Source organism: Zerene cesonia, chromosome 24 (assembly GCF_012273895.1).
Source record: "Zerene cesonia ecotype Mississippi chromosome 24, Zerene_cesonia_1.1, whole genome shotgun sequence".
NCBI classification, from domain to species: domain Eukaryota; kingdom Metazoa; phylum Arthropoda; class Insecta; order Lepidoptera; family Pieridae; genus Zerene; species Zerene cesonia.
In genome coordinates this window covers 4,643,149-4,656,345 of record NC_052125.1, presented here as the reverse complement: position 1 = coordinate 4,656,345, position 13,197 = coordinate 4,643,149, and the positions used below count along the sequence as shown (strand labels likewise).

At 35.5% G+C, this 13,197-nt stretch overlaps 2 protein-coding genes across 2 annotated transcripts in view; one reads left to right on the top strand and one right to left on the bottom strand.

The window, feature by feature from the left end:
- LOC119836385 (protein prune homolog 2) overlaps positions 1-7,602 on the bottom strand; it is a 9,022-nt gene extending 1,420 nt beyond the window's left edge. Inside the window, exons 1-8 of the mRNA XM_038361690.1 lie at positions 7,419-7,602; positions 4,771-5,488; positions 4,162-4,254; positions 3,348-3,491; positions 2,175-2,293; positions 1,643-1,775; positions 796-932; positions 4-31 (exon numbers count right to left, since the gene is read on the bottom strand). Coding sequence (XP_038217618.1) covers positions 4-31; positions 796-932; positions 1,643-1,775; positions 2,175-2,293; positions 3,348-3,491; positions 4,162-4,254; positions 4,771-5,488; positions 7,419-7,423 — 1,377 coding nt within the window. The 5' untranslated portion in view covers positions 7,424-7,602. The remainder of the gene's footprint in view (positions 1-3; positions 32-795; positions 933-1,642; positions 1,776-2,174; positions 2,294-3,347; positions 3,492-4,161; positions 4,255-4,770; positions 5,489-7,418) is intronic.
- A 1,252-nt stretch (positions 7,603-8,854) lies between these two features.
- Positions 8,855-13,078, top strand: LOC119836384. Its single transcript, XM_038361689.1, has 6 exons — positions 8,855-8,897; positions 9,533-9,659; positions 11,148-11,215; positions 11,580-11,679; positions 11,995-12,122; positions 12,766-13,078. The coding sequence occupies exons 1-6, from the start codon at positions 8,855-8,857 to the stop codon at positions 13,008-13,010; spliced, it is 711 nt and encodes a 236-aa protein (XP_038217617.1). The 3' UTR covers positions 13,011-13,078.
- The last annotated feature ends 119 nt before the right edge of the window (positions 13,079-13,197 follow it).

Below are 13,197 nucleotides of genomic sequence, written 5' to 3'. Positions count from 1 at the left end.
CACCAGCCGCTCGAGGCTCCAGATCACGTATCTGGTGTGAGTGGATGTGAGTGAGTACTCACTTTTTATGTCATAGCGAGCAACTGAGCTGGTGGTTCGCCTGATGGTAAGCGATCACCACCGCCCGTGAACAGAGTTAAGGTAGTGCTTCTGCGAATGCGCTGTCCGCTTTTAAGGGGTAAGGGATAAGGAAAGGATTGATTGATTGAGGAAGTCGCCGGCTTCTCCACTCACCGAACGAAACACAGTAGTATGCTACTTCACGCCGTTCTCCTGTAGGGGGTGCGGTACTTCCCCGGTGCGAGCTGGCACAATTCGTGCCGAAGCGTGCTCGACTACTCACTTAGTAACAATGCTCATAACATATAATATGTATTGATTGCGAATGAATAATGTTACCTAACACTTATAAGACAACATCTGATAAAAGTTAAATCTAGTGTTTGAAAATCATTTTTGGTACAAAAAAAATACGAATTTCTTAACACGATTGCGCTTTTTTTGTTTTGGTTTTATTATTCGATAACTACGCGAGTTTTCAACCGACTAATTGGATGGAATTTTGTACAGTAGTAGTTTGAGAGCCACGCAGGGACATATGATCCCACGGGATCGACATCTATATGGATAAAACCGCGAGACGGGCTTTATTCTTCTTCACAACGCGATAAAAAAGCTAGTTATTTAATTATTTATCAGCACAGAAAAAAGAATCACACTTGACACAACACATTGCGCGATATAGAACCTTATCACGCATGCAACAGGGCTCACAGTCGCGCAGTCAGCACTCACAAAAACAGATTGTCCATCACGTAGCGGTAGTCCGGGCGGCCGTTGTCCGGCAAGTGGCACGCGCTGAACACGATGATGGCGGCGCCGTCGCCGCAGTAGCCGCCGTGCGATATCACGCGCTTGAACGGCTCTATCACCTGGGGGGAGAGGGGGAGGGGGATGGGGTTAGAGACCGTAGACAGTAGTTAACGTTCATAGGCAACTGACAACGCTTATAGTCTATGAATAAAGCTCATAGACCACAGATAACCTTTATAGACTTGGTAATGCTCATAGACTATGTATAATACTGATAGACAATAAATAATATTCATAGACTTATGCATAACGTTCGTAGATAATAGACAGGGTGAATGGCAAATAGATAGTTCTTATGGAACACAAAAAAAAGAAAACTAAATTTATATTTTTCCCCTAATTTATATTAGCTTTGCCCCAAACCAGTTTTTCTATAATTCAAACAGTTAATAAATATAAAGAAAAGGTTAAGCACGATATTGTTGGTGTACCGGTCTATTCGCTATTAGGTCGTATTAAAGAACGAAAAAATGAATACGTAATTTAATTTTTAGTTATATAGCTTTAAAATGCTTTATAAAGGAGAAATTTTGAAAGAATAAAAAAAAAATTAACAAAGGCCGCGTTCCATCGATACAATATTGTAATCATTGAAATAATGTTTCGTATTGGTTGTGATGGTTCTTAATCATCTCAATAGATGGCGTGGGGTGCCCCTTAGGCACATGAAACCGAAAGAGTAGAAGAAATTCGATTACTGTGGCGGGATCACGGGTGGCCGAGAGGCTAGGTGTTTCTACGAAGCGTAATTTGTTTAAGTGTTGCATACCTTCATGTCGCACGTGGCCTGCCCCCCGCTGTGCTGGACGTGAAGCCACGACCGCTCATCGCGGAACTCCTCCGCCGCTGAGTACTCCGGTATCGGATCACTGCACTCGCTCGCCGTGGCTGTGGATTTCGATCTGAGAAAAAAAAATAGAAAAAAAAAATTAAAAAATTGTGATAAAACCCGGTTTTCGATGTTATCTGATGATTGATGGATCTGTTCATGGAATTTGTAAATTGCATTGAAGAGAAAATAAAGCCACTGGGGTATTTCTCAGTCTAAGATAGACTTTCTGAGAGGTACCATTCTGGATTCGAATATGGGACCAAACGACCTTTTTCGCATCATTATCGCCCAACAGATTAAAAAAGAGAGTTATGTTTTTTCGAACTAGTTGAAATTAAGACAACTTTAATAATTTTAAACTATCCAATATTATAGGAATTCAAAACTATTTCTATTCCACGAAATTTCTGTATTCATAGTATAACATATTTTTTTAATATGTGAATTTTTAGTTACTTCTTTTTCATACCTCTTCGATTCCTCCTGTTCGCTGGGGAAGTCCACCGGCTCAGGCATAGGTGGTTCCTCTTCAGACTCCAGGGAGCAACCTGACACGCTATCTAGACTGCAACTGTCTTCGTCTGGCGGCTGGAAATGTAAATACAGGCACCGATTGTCATACAGACAGTGATAAAGATTGAGATACAAATAATGATACAGATAGTTTTACAACTAGTGATACAGATAGTGATACAGAAAGTACAGATAGAGATTAAGATTGATATATAGACAGAGATAGAAATACAAATGCAAATTCTACTGATAATTTGATTTCAAGTGTGGTAGCTGTCTACGAAGAAATCCGCATATTAAAATTATTTTAAATTCGTATATATACAGAAAATAATAATAACTAAACAATCTTCAAACTGTCTACATAACTAGTTTAAATCTAATTGGGACCATGCACCATGGATGGGGGGGGGCAACAGCTCTCAATTTAGAAAAATTGGGTGAACCGCACCCATTCGAAAGCTCTTAGGTAACAAACTCAAACCAACTACCGTCGAATTGAGAACACCCATTTTTTGCTGTCGGTTAACACCGACCAATCCTTACGCCACGCGAACAAAGCCGTATTACACATCTAGTATCAAACAAAATTGAACAGAGCGAAACAACGATACGAAAAAGCAAATAAAAAACACCACTTGGCGCGAACACAATGGTACAATGTTTGACAAATGTTTACCGGTTCTCACACTACGGTGGGTGATTTACACTTGCACAAGGCACAAAGTTGCACTATGTTAACTTAATTTTTAACCTACTGCACTGGAAAGGATTAATTGCTTTGATTTCGTTCGGAAAGGGAGACATTATTTCCCTAATTCGTAGGTTATTTTATAGTATTTTATGAACAAAGAATAGGTATTCATGCATAAATATTTAATCTAATATTGTAATGATATGAAATTAGATTTTTGTTTGTAATGGCTTACATCAAAAACTCTTCGACCGATTCAAAAGAAAACCTACACAATTAGTATGCAATTTTATTCCCGTGTGATATATGCTACATTATATACAAGCATAAAAACAAGTAAAGCCGGGGCGAAAGCAAAACAAAAATCTCCCACACAGTCGTCTAGTCTCCATCGAGCTTAGCCGACACTGAAAATCCAAATCCGAAAGCACTCACCACTTGTATCTTCCGTCTGGGCGATCCAGGATTCCTGGGCACCGTGGGGCGAAGGGCCACGGACCCCGTGTAGGGATCCAGTAGTGCTTGATACGCGGACTTGTCATCTTGAGTTGATGATATGAGATCTGGTGACTCGAGATTCTAAAAATATGTAGGACAAATACAAATAAAAGATATTTATTTACATTTTTTTTGTATTCGATTTTAAAACTAATAAAATTAGCTAGTGGGTCGTCTGATGGTAAGCGCTGTCACCGCCCATGAACTTACGCCTCTACAAATGGATTGCCGACTTCAAACTGGAAAGGGATGAAGAAAGGTTTGACAAGAGGAATGAGGGAAAGGAAAAGGATATGGGTCTCCGGCTCCCCCACTCACCGAACGAAATACAGCAGTATGCTATTTCACGCCGGATTTCTGTGGGGGTGTGGTTCTTCCCAGGTGCGAGCTGGCCCAATTCGTGCTCGACTCCCACATACAAATGAAGAACATATATCTAGGGCAGTTGACAATGGCTTGTAAAATTATAAACATCCATCTAGTGCTCCATATGGCTCTATAAGATACTAAAATATATGTTTTACTTTCCGCCTGAAAACCGATTCTGATCATTCACTCAATGTATTCCTTTTATAACATTATTTAATTGTAACAAAAAAAAAACATTCAATTCTTCAAAATCTTGATAACAGAACAAGACAGAATTAAGGAATCTTCAAAAGTGCTTAATATAAGTCAGAGATCAGAAGCAACACACAAACACTATTAACGCACACAAAGCCGCAGGTAAAGGGTAGTATAATCGACGTACATTTTGTACTCCGATGGTAGTGGACATTTCAATGGGTAAGTCAAAATTTGGCATCGAACGGTGATTGGTTGGCGAATCGCACCACTCGGTCGCCTGAAAATAAATATGTATTTAGATTTGATAGGAAAATCTTAATATACATAAATAACGCGCCACGTTGCTTGTCCGCGATGGACTCCTAAACTCCACCGATTTTAATCATATTTTCACGCCATGTGCCACGCCAGTTTATATTATTTCAATTAAGATAAACGACTAACCGGGCGGAGCCGGGGCGTGCAGTTTATAGAATTGGACAGTGGTTAACAGCGAAATTTTTTGATCCTTGGCTAGACTGTCAGACACTGCAGAAAGATGTCCGAAAATTCGCTTGCCACACCCGGGAGTTTAAACAACTAGACATCTGCTCACTCTACATTTTTATTGCATCAATCATTGGGATGAATTGTAAAGACGATATGGTATTAGCGAATGCCACCTTGTACATTCTCAGCATAAATACAATACAACATAGCAATAGAAATATGTATAACAAAGACACTTTTCGTTGGTCACTTCTACACCCTTATTCAATAAGCTTCTAAGTATTCACTCAAATCTAGCACCTACCCCAGAATGAAAACGCCCGCTCTCCGGTAAATCTATTTTGTACTTCGGCGTGCTCTGTGTTGTCCCTCTATCACCGGATATGCCACGATTGTCCAGCTCACCCTCTTTACCAGGCGTCTCCGATAGCCGCGGTATAATTTTCCTCCTCGGCCCATTGGAACAGTTCAAGGAATCTGTTAATATTTGGCTATCAGCTGTCACATAATTGTCCGATACATATAAATTGCTTTTAGACGTATTCCTTTGAGGGCTGTAGAATTCGTACCCATTGATATCGGTTCTATCACCTTCTATGCTGGACAGGCTCAGGTCCTTTTCTTCCCTTTTGTGACTGTTTTTCGGTATGAGATCTGGGTAGTTGTCATCTGGACTGCCTAAGCCCATCAGGGGGTGGTTTGTGGTTAACGTTAACGTCGAACTGAGTTTTGGCGGGCTTATTCTAAGGTTTTTGGGTCTACTGTCTGGCTCGTTTATGTTTAATTCGGACATTCTATTCAGAAGGCTGTCGGACAGTTCTGATTGTACTCTGTTGTCTAGAGAGTCTGATCGCTGGACGTATGGGTTCTGAAGTCTTAGGACTTCCGCGTCACGATCTTCGAAGTCTGACGAGTTTGAATTGGGCGTGCCCTGTATGGATTCCGAGCCCGTGTCCATTTTCTCATCTGACGATTGTGAGCTTAGCAGTTCGTCGCGGCTGTACTGGGGCGATTTAAAATTACTGAAACAAAATAAAGTATGTTTATGTAGAAGGTAGAAGGCTCTTGGAGGCACCTTACATATTATCATCAATTTTAAAAACAGCATAAACTAAATAGTGTCAAGGTTCCATTTAAAATTGATAAGCAGTAGATTTTTAACACATTCAGAAAAAAATTGTTTTATACTACATTGATAAAACGTATCGGGGAAAAATCTAAAGTTAGAAGTGCATGTAAATGCCAAGGCCACAGCTAATATTTTTATGAACTATCAATCTTTCAAATTGCAATTTAATTTACTTCAAAGAGCATGTGATACTAGCTTCAGCCCATGGTTTTACTTTTATAACTTGATGTTAAAGACATTGATAGACTATTAAATATTTTGTCTTTTTATCTGACAGTTAAGCTAAACAGCAATAAATTTAAAAAAAATCGTGTAATGGTATGTATATCATTTAGTGATCATAGTAGATAAATTTAATAGAATTAAGAGAAATTTAATATTATTATTAAACATCATAATATAAGGTAATCATCATAATCATAAGTACACCAAAACTCTGTAGTGATAAGTAATTATTTCTTACTATCGGAAATTATAACTTGCACTTCAAATTAATAAATATGACTATCAGAATGTAAAGGGCGGAGAATTGCCCCTCATGCGACAAGCATTTATCATTAATGTTGAGGAAGAACACTAGTTTCCCCGAGAGCCCGAGGCCCTTATCCTTACCCTTCCCATTTCTTTATTCCTCTTTTCAATTTTTTCTTAATCTCTTTCCAATTTGAAGTCGGCAATCCATTTGTAGAGGTGTAAAGTCTGCAAATTACCTCACGCCTCTCCAAATGTTCATGGGTTGTGGTAGTGCTTACCATCAGGCAACCCACCAGCTCCATTACCGACAGTGACATAAAAAAAATATGAAAAAGAAAAAAAGTTTCCAAACTTATGAGCTTCTGAGTTTTAAATTATAAATCTAAACTTTAAATAAAATTTATTCTATTGACATTCTGTATGTATGGAAACTGAAAAACTTAAGTGATTGAGTCAATATTTTATAAACTTTCTTCAATATTTTTCAAAATGAATTCCTATATAAGAAAGTATATAGGACATTTTTGTCCCCAATATCCTATGGGAGTCAACTTCTTTGACTATGCAGGGGAAGCCGCAGACAAAGTTATATATGTATGCCTGTATGTTATTTAATGATATGATAAAATTGTACATTGGTGGACTCCATTATTATTTATTTAATATCAATACAATATTTGAAGCTGTAAGCTTTCACTTAACAATAAAACATGTAATAGTTCAACATATTTCTACAGGGAATGAGTAGGTACAAAGTCAGAGACTAAAACTAGTATGTACACGAGTATTGAATATACTATGTAATATAAACTGTGGGCGAATATCAAAGAAGGACTTTAAATAGTAATGACAATAAAAATTATTATTTGTCATTGAACTCTAGCTTCATCATAATAAAATTGCAAATAGTACACATACCTTTATCAGAGAGGACATTATGTGTCTTGCACATGTCCATGGAGATTAATTTCATATTAAAAAAATTGTAATAACAGAGGATTTTATGAATGATGAAAATTTTATTTATTTATGGCTGGATTAGTTGGAATATAACTGAAATGTACAACGTTATGCATTTAATGTTCTTCATTGTGCCTCCACTGTCCTTGATATTTTAAATAAATGCTGACCTTTTTATTAAAAAACATTTTAATATTTTTGTATTTGGGTATTTAGGTAAACGAAAATTGAGAAGTGGCTTCATTAGACATACGATGAATTTCACCATAACGGATGCTTTTCGAAATGCAATACAGTGACTAATACGTTAATAAAGGAAGTAATATGATATTACAATAAAAACATTGAACTTTTGCACGCAAACGCTATAAAAATAAATAAATACTTACTTCATTTGTTACTTCTTTTATGCACTCACTTAACAATGCGCTTCACGAGCGGTTTGTTACTTTATATTATTTTTATTAAGATTTATTTTATGCACCCTCAACATAATACAAAATTAAAATTCACATATACCGTCCACTGTCGATACACGACAGGCGAAACTCGAACGGTCCCCGAATGTCGAAGTCGAATGACGATTTGCGACATTTTATCGGACGAATCAAATTTCAAGAGACGTCCAAGCATTTAAGGATGCGTTCAATAAATTTTATTTATGTTCCTGCTATAGGAGAAAATTGTGTCTTATAATTTATTACATAAGTAATTAATAAACAATCAGTAGAAATTCCCAAGTTATTTTGTTAATGAATAAATTTTTAATGAATCCATGATAGATAAACATACACCTGTTTTGACTACTACATATTTTATTAAAGTTATGTTTTTTACAATATTTTTAAAACTTTATTGGGGATGTAAAAATGAATTTGGAAGATCTTTTAAATACATTTAATTTGCCTATGTATACAACAAATGAAATGTATTATAATAATCCTGAAAAATCTCTTTTGTGATGATATTTTATAAGAATTGCCTAAAGTAAGAAGAAATTAAATGAGAAAAGTAACTTGCAATCCTTAAAGAAATACAAATGTAAGCACGCCAACAATTTTTCCTGAAATATGGAACAATGGCTCATATTCTAGGAACTTTCGAATGGAAAAAGAATGAAACGTGTTGACTGAAATGATACAGTTATCGGTGTTGCTAGCGCTGCAACACTCTTGGAAGTTTTTTTTTTGTTTCTACCTGCATTATAATTGAAATCGTAATTTCAGGTAAGTCATGCAATAAATCCCATGCAAGCTTTGTATGCTTGTAGTGGTTAGCGTTGTGTGTATAAGTTGCTCTTATATCCTGAGTATTTATGTAAACTGGTCTTACGTTTTACTTTGAAATATTCATGCACTACAATATTATCAGAGAAGTTAGCAAGTCTTTAACGAAATTGTGTTGTGCTAATTTAATCTGGTGGCCGAATTTTGAACATGAGATTTTTTTGTGTTTTAAATGTTATAATAAGTTGGCATTTTTTAACTGGAAAATCTACGATTCTACGATATCTACGATACGAAAAATATTATGATAAATTTTAAATTAGAGAAATATTAAAGAAGCTCAGTAGCTCTGCATAAAACAAGTGTGGGAAATCCGCCAACTGCATACAAAATATTGAACATTTCTTTTGAAAACACGTATCATTTTGCAAAGGTTTTGAAAATAATCATTTCTTGGAAACGTATTTCTAGCGCGTGAATGGCGATTTTTAATCAGTGTGATCCAGGAAGTTGGAGTAGCTTTAAATTTAATATTATTCTTTTATTTTAGATTATTTTTCTAATTTAAAATTATGGAATACAGTTCGTTAATTTTTCTGATGGGATTTGGTTTACGATTGGCGATAGCTGAAGATGTAAGCTGTAAGTAATATACATAATATAACATTTTATTTCTTTTATAGATCGTTATTTTGTGAGTTGAAACCAAAACGTATTTTTAACAATTGTTTGCTTCCTACGATTTGAGTTCGTTAGATAAGGATGTAATTTGGAAGCTCATATCCTTTTCCTAACGCTTCCCATTTCGTTCCTTTATTCCTGCCACCAATATTTACCCCTTAAAATGCAGTGACCATATCTCTGCAAATGTTTATGGGCGGTGGTGATTGCTCACAATCAGGGAATTCCATAGATATATCTATGGTTTTTCTGTATTATTATCCTTGCCTTACAATTTAAACAACAGTTGTTTTAAACATTAAATCCTACGTCCTTCCTACTAATATTATAAATGCGAAAGTTTGTAAGGATGTGTGTGTGTTTGTTACTCTTTCACGCAAAAACTACTGAACCGATTGCTATATAATTTGGTAAGTAGATAGCTGGACAACTGGAATAGCACATAGGCAACTTTTATCCCAATATTCCTACGGGATACTGACTTACGCGGGTGATACCGTGGGGAGCAGCTAGTAAATAATAAGGCGAATAAAAAATTATTAAGAAGTTGTTTCAATCTCTGGTTTTTAATTCTTTTTAATTTCTTATTCTTTCAGATCAAGCTTGTGTAGATAAATACTCAAGAAAGGGTTACCAGCCTTGGCAGGAATGGTCGGATCACTATACATGCCATCGATATAGATGCGAGATACGGGATGGAAAATATTTCATTGCTGCTGTGGGGTTGGTGATTTATTTAGTTGTATAATCGAAATAACAAATTGAGCCCATTTTGTTGTATCTGCCATCTTTAATTTGAAATCTGACATAACTACATTGAGAGAGTAGTGAAACAATATTTAATCCGACATTTTGTGGCGGCATCTTTGAATATTTAAGATCCTAAGAACCACCGCAAGGAAACTGGCTTCCTAACAAAAATACCGCATCGAAATCGGTTCATTCGTTTTAAACCTAGGCTACCGCAGACAGACATATACATACTCAGACTTTAATGTACAATACACATACAGTTAACAAAACCAATAAACAATATCTATTGTACAATTTGGCGGCCTTATCGCTTTGGAGCGATTTCTTCCTGGCAACCTTATTTTAGTTTTTATTTCGGTTAAAAACTATACTAAAATTAGTAGAGCCTTTTAACAAAAATCTGCACAAAACGAAATTGGTAACGATTTATATGCATTTTGATTCTATTCATTTCAATCTAGGTTTTAGACGATGGCGGACATTTTAAACTGTGTGTTTTTTCACATAATATTTGTTGGTTCATTTGTAAACGTGTATGTTCCTACATTACCTATGTTATATTACTATAATCATCTTCTTCATCACTACATAAAATAAAACAAAGTCGTTATCTCTCTGTCTCCATGTATATGCTTTAATCTTTACGACTACGCAATGGATTTTTATGTTTTATTTATTGACAGAGTGATTCAAGAGGAAGGTTTAAATGTACATTTAACGCGAAGCCGCGGGCAAAACTAATATATAAAACTAGCGGTCCGCCCCGTCTTCGCCCGTGGTACATATATAGCCTATAGCCTTCCTCAATAAATGGGATATCGAACACTGAAAGAATTTTTCAAATCGGACCAGTAGTTCCCGAGATTAGTGCGTTCAAACAAACAACAAACTCTTCAGCTTTATAATATTAGTATAGATGTAAAGGTGACTGATCTTTTAACGCACAGCCCAAATAACTTGATCGATCCGGCCGAAATGGCATGCAGATAGTCCGTATAATGTAAACATCCGCTGAGAAGGGATTTTTATAAATTCTACCCCCAAGGAGATGAAATAGCCGTTGAAAATTAGTGCCATGAAAACTTATTTGGCCACAAGCAAAAAGCTATTCAGTCCATATTTATTTCCACTGTAGGGATATTGGACTATGAGAGTTTATCTTTAGACCATAAACCAATGTTCTAACATTCACATGAAGTAGAATCGGATAAATGTTATTAATAAATAAAAACATTTAAATTTTAAATTATAATCGAATTTCACTTTTCCGAAAGAGCTAGGCCGATTCTCGTTAAATTTGTATCCATGTTGGGTAGATCTAAGAATCGGCCCACATCTATTTTCCATACCGCTGAATGATAAGTCTAAGGCAGAACAGCGTTTTCCGGGTCTGCTAGTACTCACACATATAAAAATTAGCGTTACTTAACTTGGATTTAACGAGGTCTTACACTACAGTTGCAGGAAGCCAAAAATACCGGAAAATGCGCTGGAGTGTCATGAGTATATTGAAGATGAAAATGTTGGTATGTATCCAAATAATTCCATAATTTAGCAAAATCATCGCAAGCGCATTTTAAAGAACAATTAATATAAAACAGATGTTAGTCTTTTAACAAAAATGCAATAATGACATAACAGTGTCAGACTATTTTATAACTTAAGCTTCAGTACAATAAGACATTTAATTAAAATGGGTATATATTATATATGTATCCTTTATGTTCCGTATGTGACTGAATATGTCTTTATATTTAAAGTATTCAAATTTTTTGTGGAAACTTTGCTGATATGTGTATGGTATATGTCTATAATCTATAAGAATAATTGTATTGTTTGTTTCCCAAAGATAAATAAATAAAATAAATAAAATACTTGATGATTCAATAGAATTTCCAACATGCTGTGCGCGTTTAAGATGCGTGGTGGAAGTCAATGGTGAGAGAATAGTTCAAACCAGAGGACAGCCCGGCGAACTCTTCCCTGATAAGTAAGAATAAGTTAAATTAATTCTGTTTCACTTACCCACTTAAAGTTTATTAGTTATCTAGATATCACATTTCTACAAATGTAGTTTTCGCGGGAAATAAATTTTTTTTTGTCTTTGAGACGCAATCTGTATTTTTTTCCTTTTTTAGGCTTGTAGTTAATAAATATTACACCCTAAGCGATTTTTAGAAAAGTCTAATCACAGCCGAATTTAATTATATATTCCTTAAAAAAAATGTAAAACATGGAAGGGAAATAACTGAAAACGGAAGGAATTTTTTTTCTGTTGAGTTTTTTATTTTAAATCCTGTTCCAGACCATGGAAAGGTCAGCAAAACGAGCCAAATCCAGCTGTAGTTGGAATGGGGCCGATTCAACAGAACACTGTTGGTGGTGAACCGCAGAGTCAACCCTCTCCTGGGATTTTCAACAGCAGAGGCGCAGGCAAGCCAAGTAATTTTGTTATAAGCGTATGAAGTTATAATGTTTAAAAAACAATGCTACCATTGAAAATACGGTAATATTTAACAGACTTCAAACTACGTAACTCTCAATTGACAGCAATGATGATAATTATTTTTTATATGTTGACGCTTCATGTGGACCCCTTAATTCCGATCTGACAAGAAAAATACAGAAATATTTATTATTTAACTTCGTCTATCATCAATGATGAATGCATCTCTAAGATTTTTGTTAACTAAAAATGAGGTTCCCACATTTTATAATTTACTGGCCGATTTTTACTTTACTTATATAAGTATGCACCTACTACAATTACTTGTATGGTATCGGACATTAATACGAAAGTGTTTAGAGACATGAGGTCATACTTTCACTTCCGATATGTATGGTTCGCTACCTAGCCATTTATATTATTCAACATCAATGCGCCTGAAGTATTATTTAAATTATAAACAGATTATTCCTAGTTATTGGGCAATGTACCCACGATTGACAATGTTTTAATACACTAACATATCGTAACTAATAATGTATGTTTTATATAGACCTAACTATGCTAATCTTTCTTACAAACCCTTTAACATCAATGTTTTATTAATTTAGCCAACGATATTCCCGACAGCGGATGGCAGCGATATTAGCGGAAGACGTTATGTGGACCCCTATCCCTCTCAACAGATGCAAGACTCCCCTAGGAAGAAGAGATCCACCACATATCCTCTATTTGACAGAGGGCTCCTACGCGAACGCGCGTACACACCACATCAAGTTAAAATACATGGCTATTCGCCAGAAAAATATACTTCATATTTCGCAAATAATGTGAAAGCAATAACTAACCCCAAATTACACTTCAATATGTCCTAAATTTATCGTGTTTTCCTTAATGTTTGTTTGTATCAATGCAATTTATCCATTGTTTATTATGCTCTGTTGAAATAAATTTGATTGTATATTATCATGTCTTTGATTTTCATATTTCGTTGTGGCTATTTAATTTGCCCAATTCAAAATAAAAAAAAGTCACTCAAGATTTTTAAGTTTACCGCCTTTC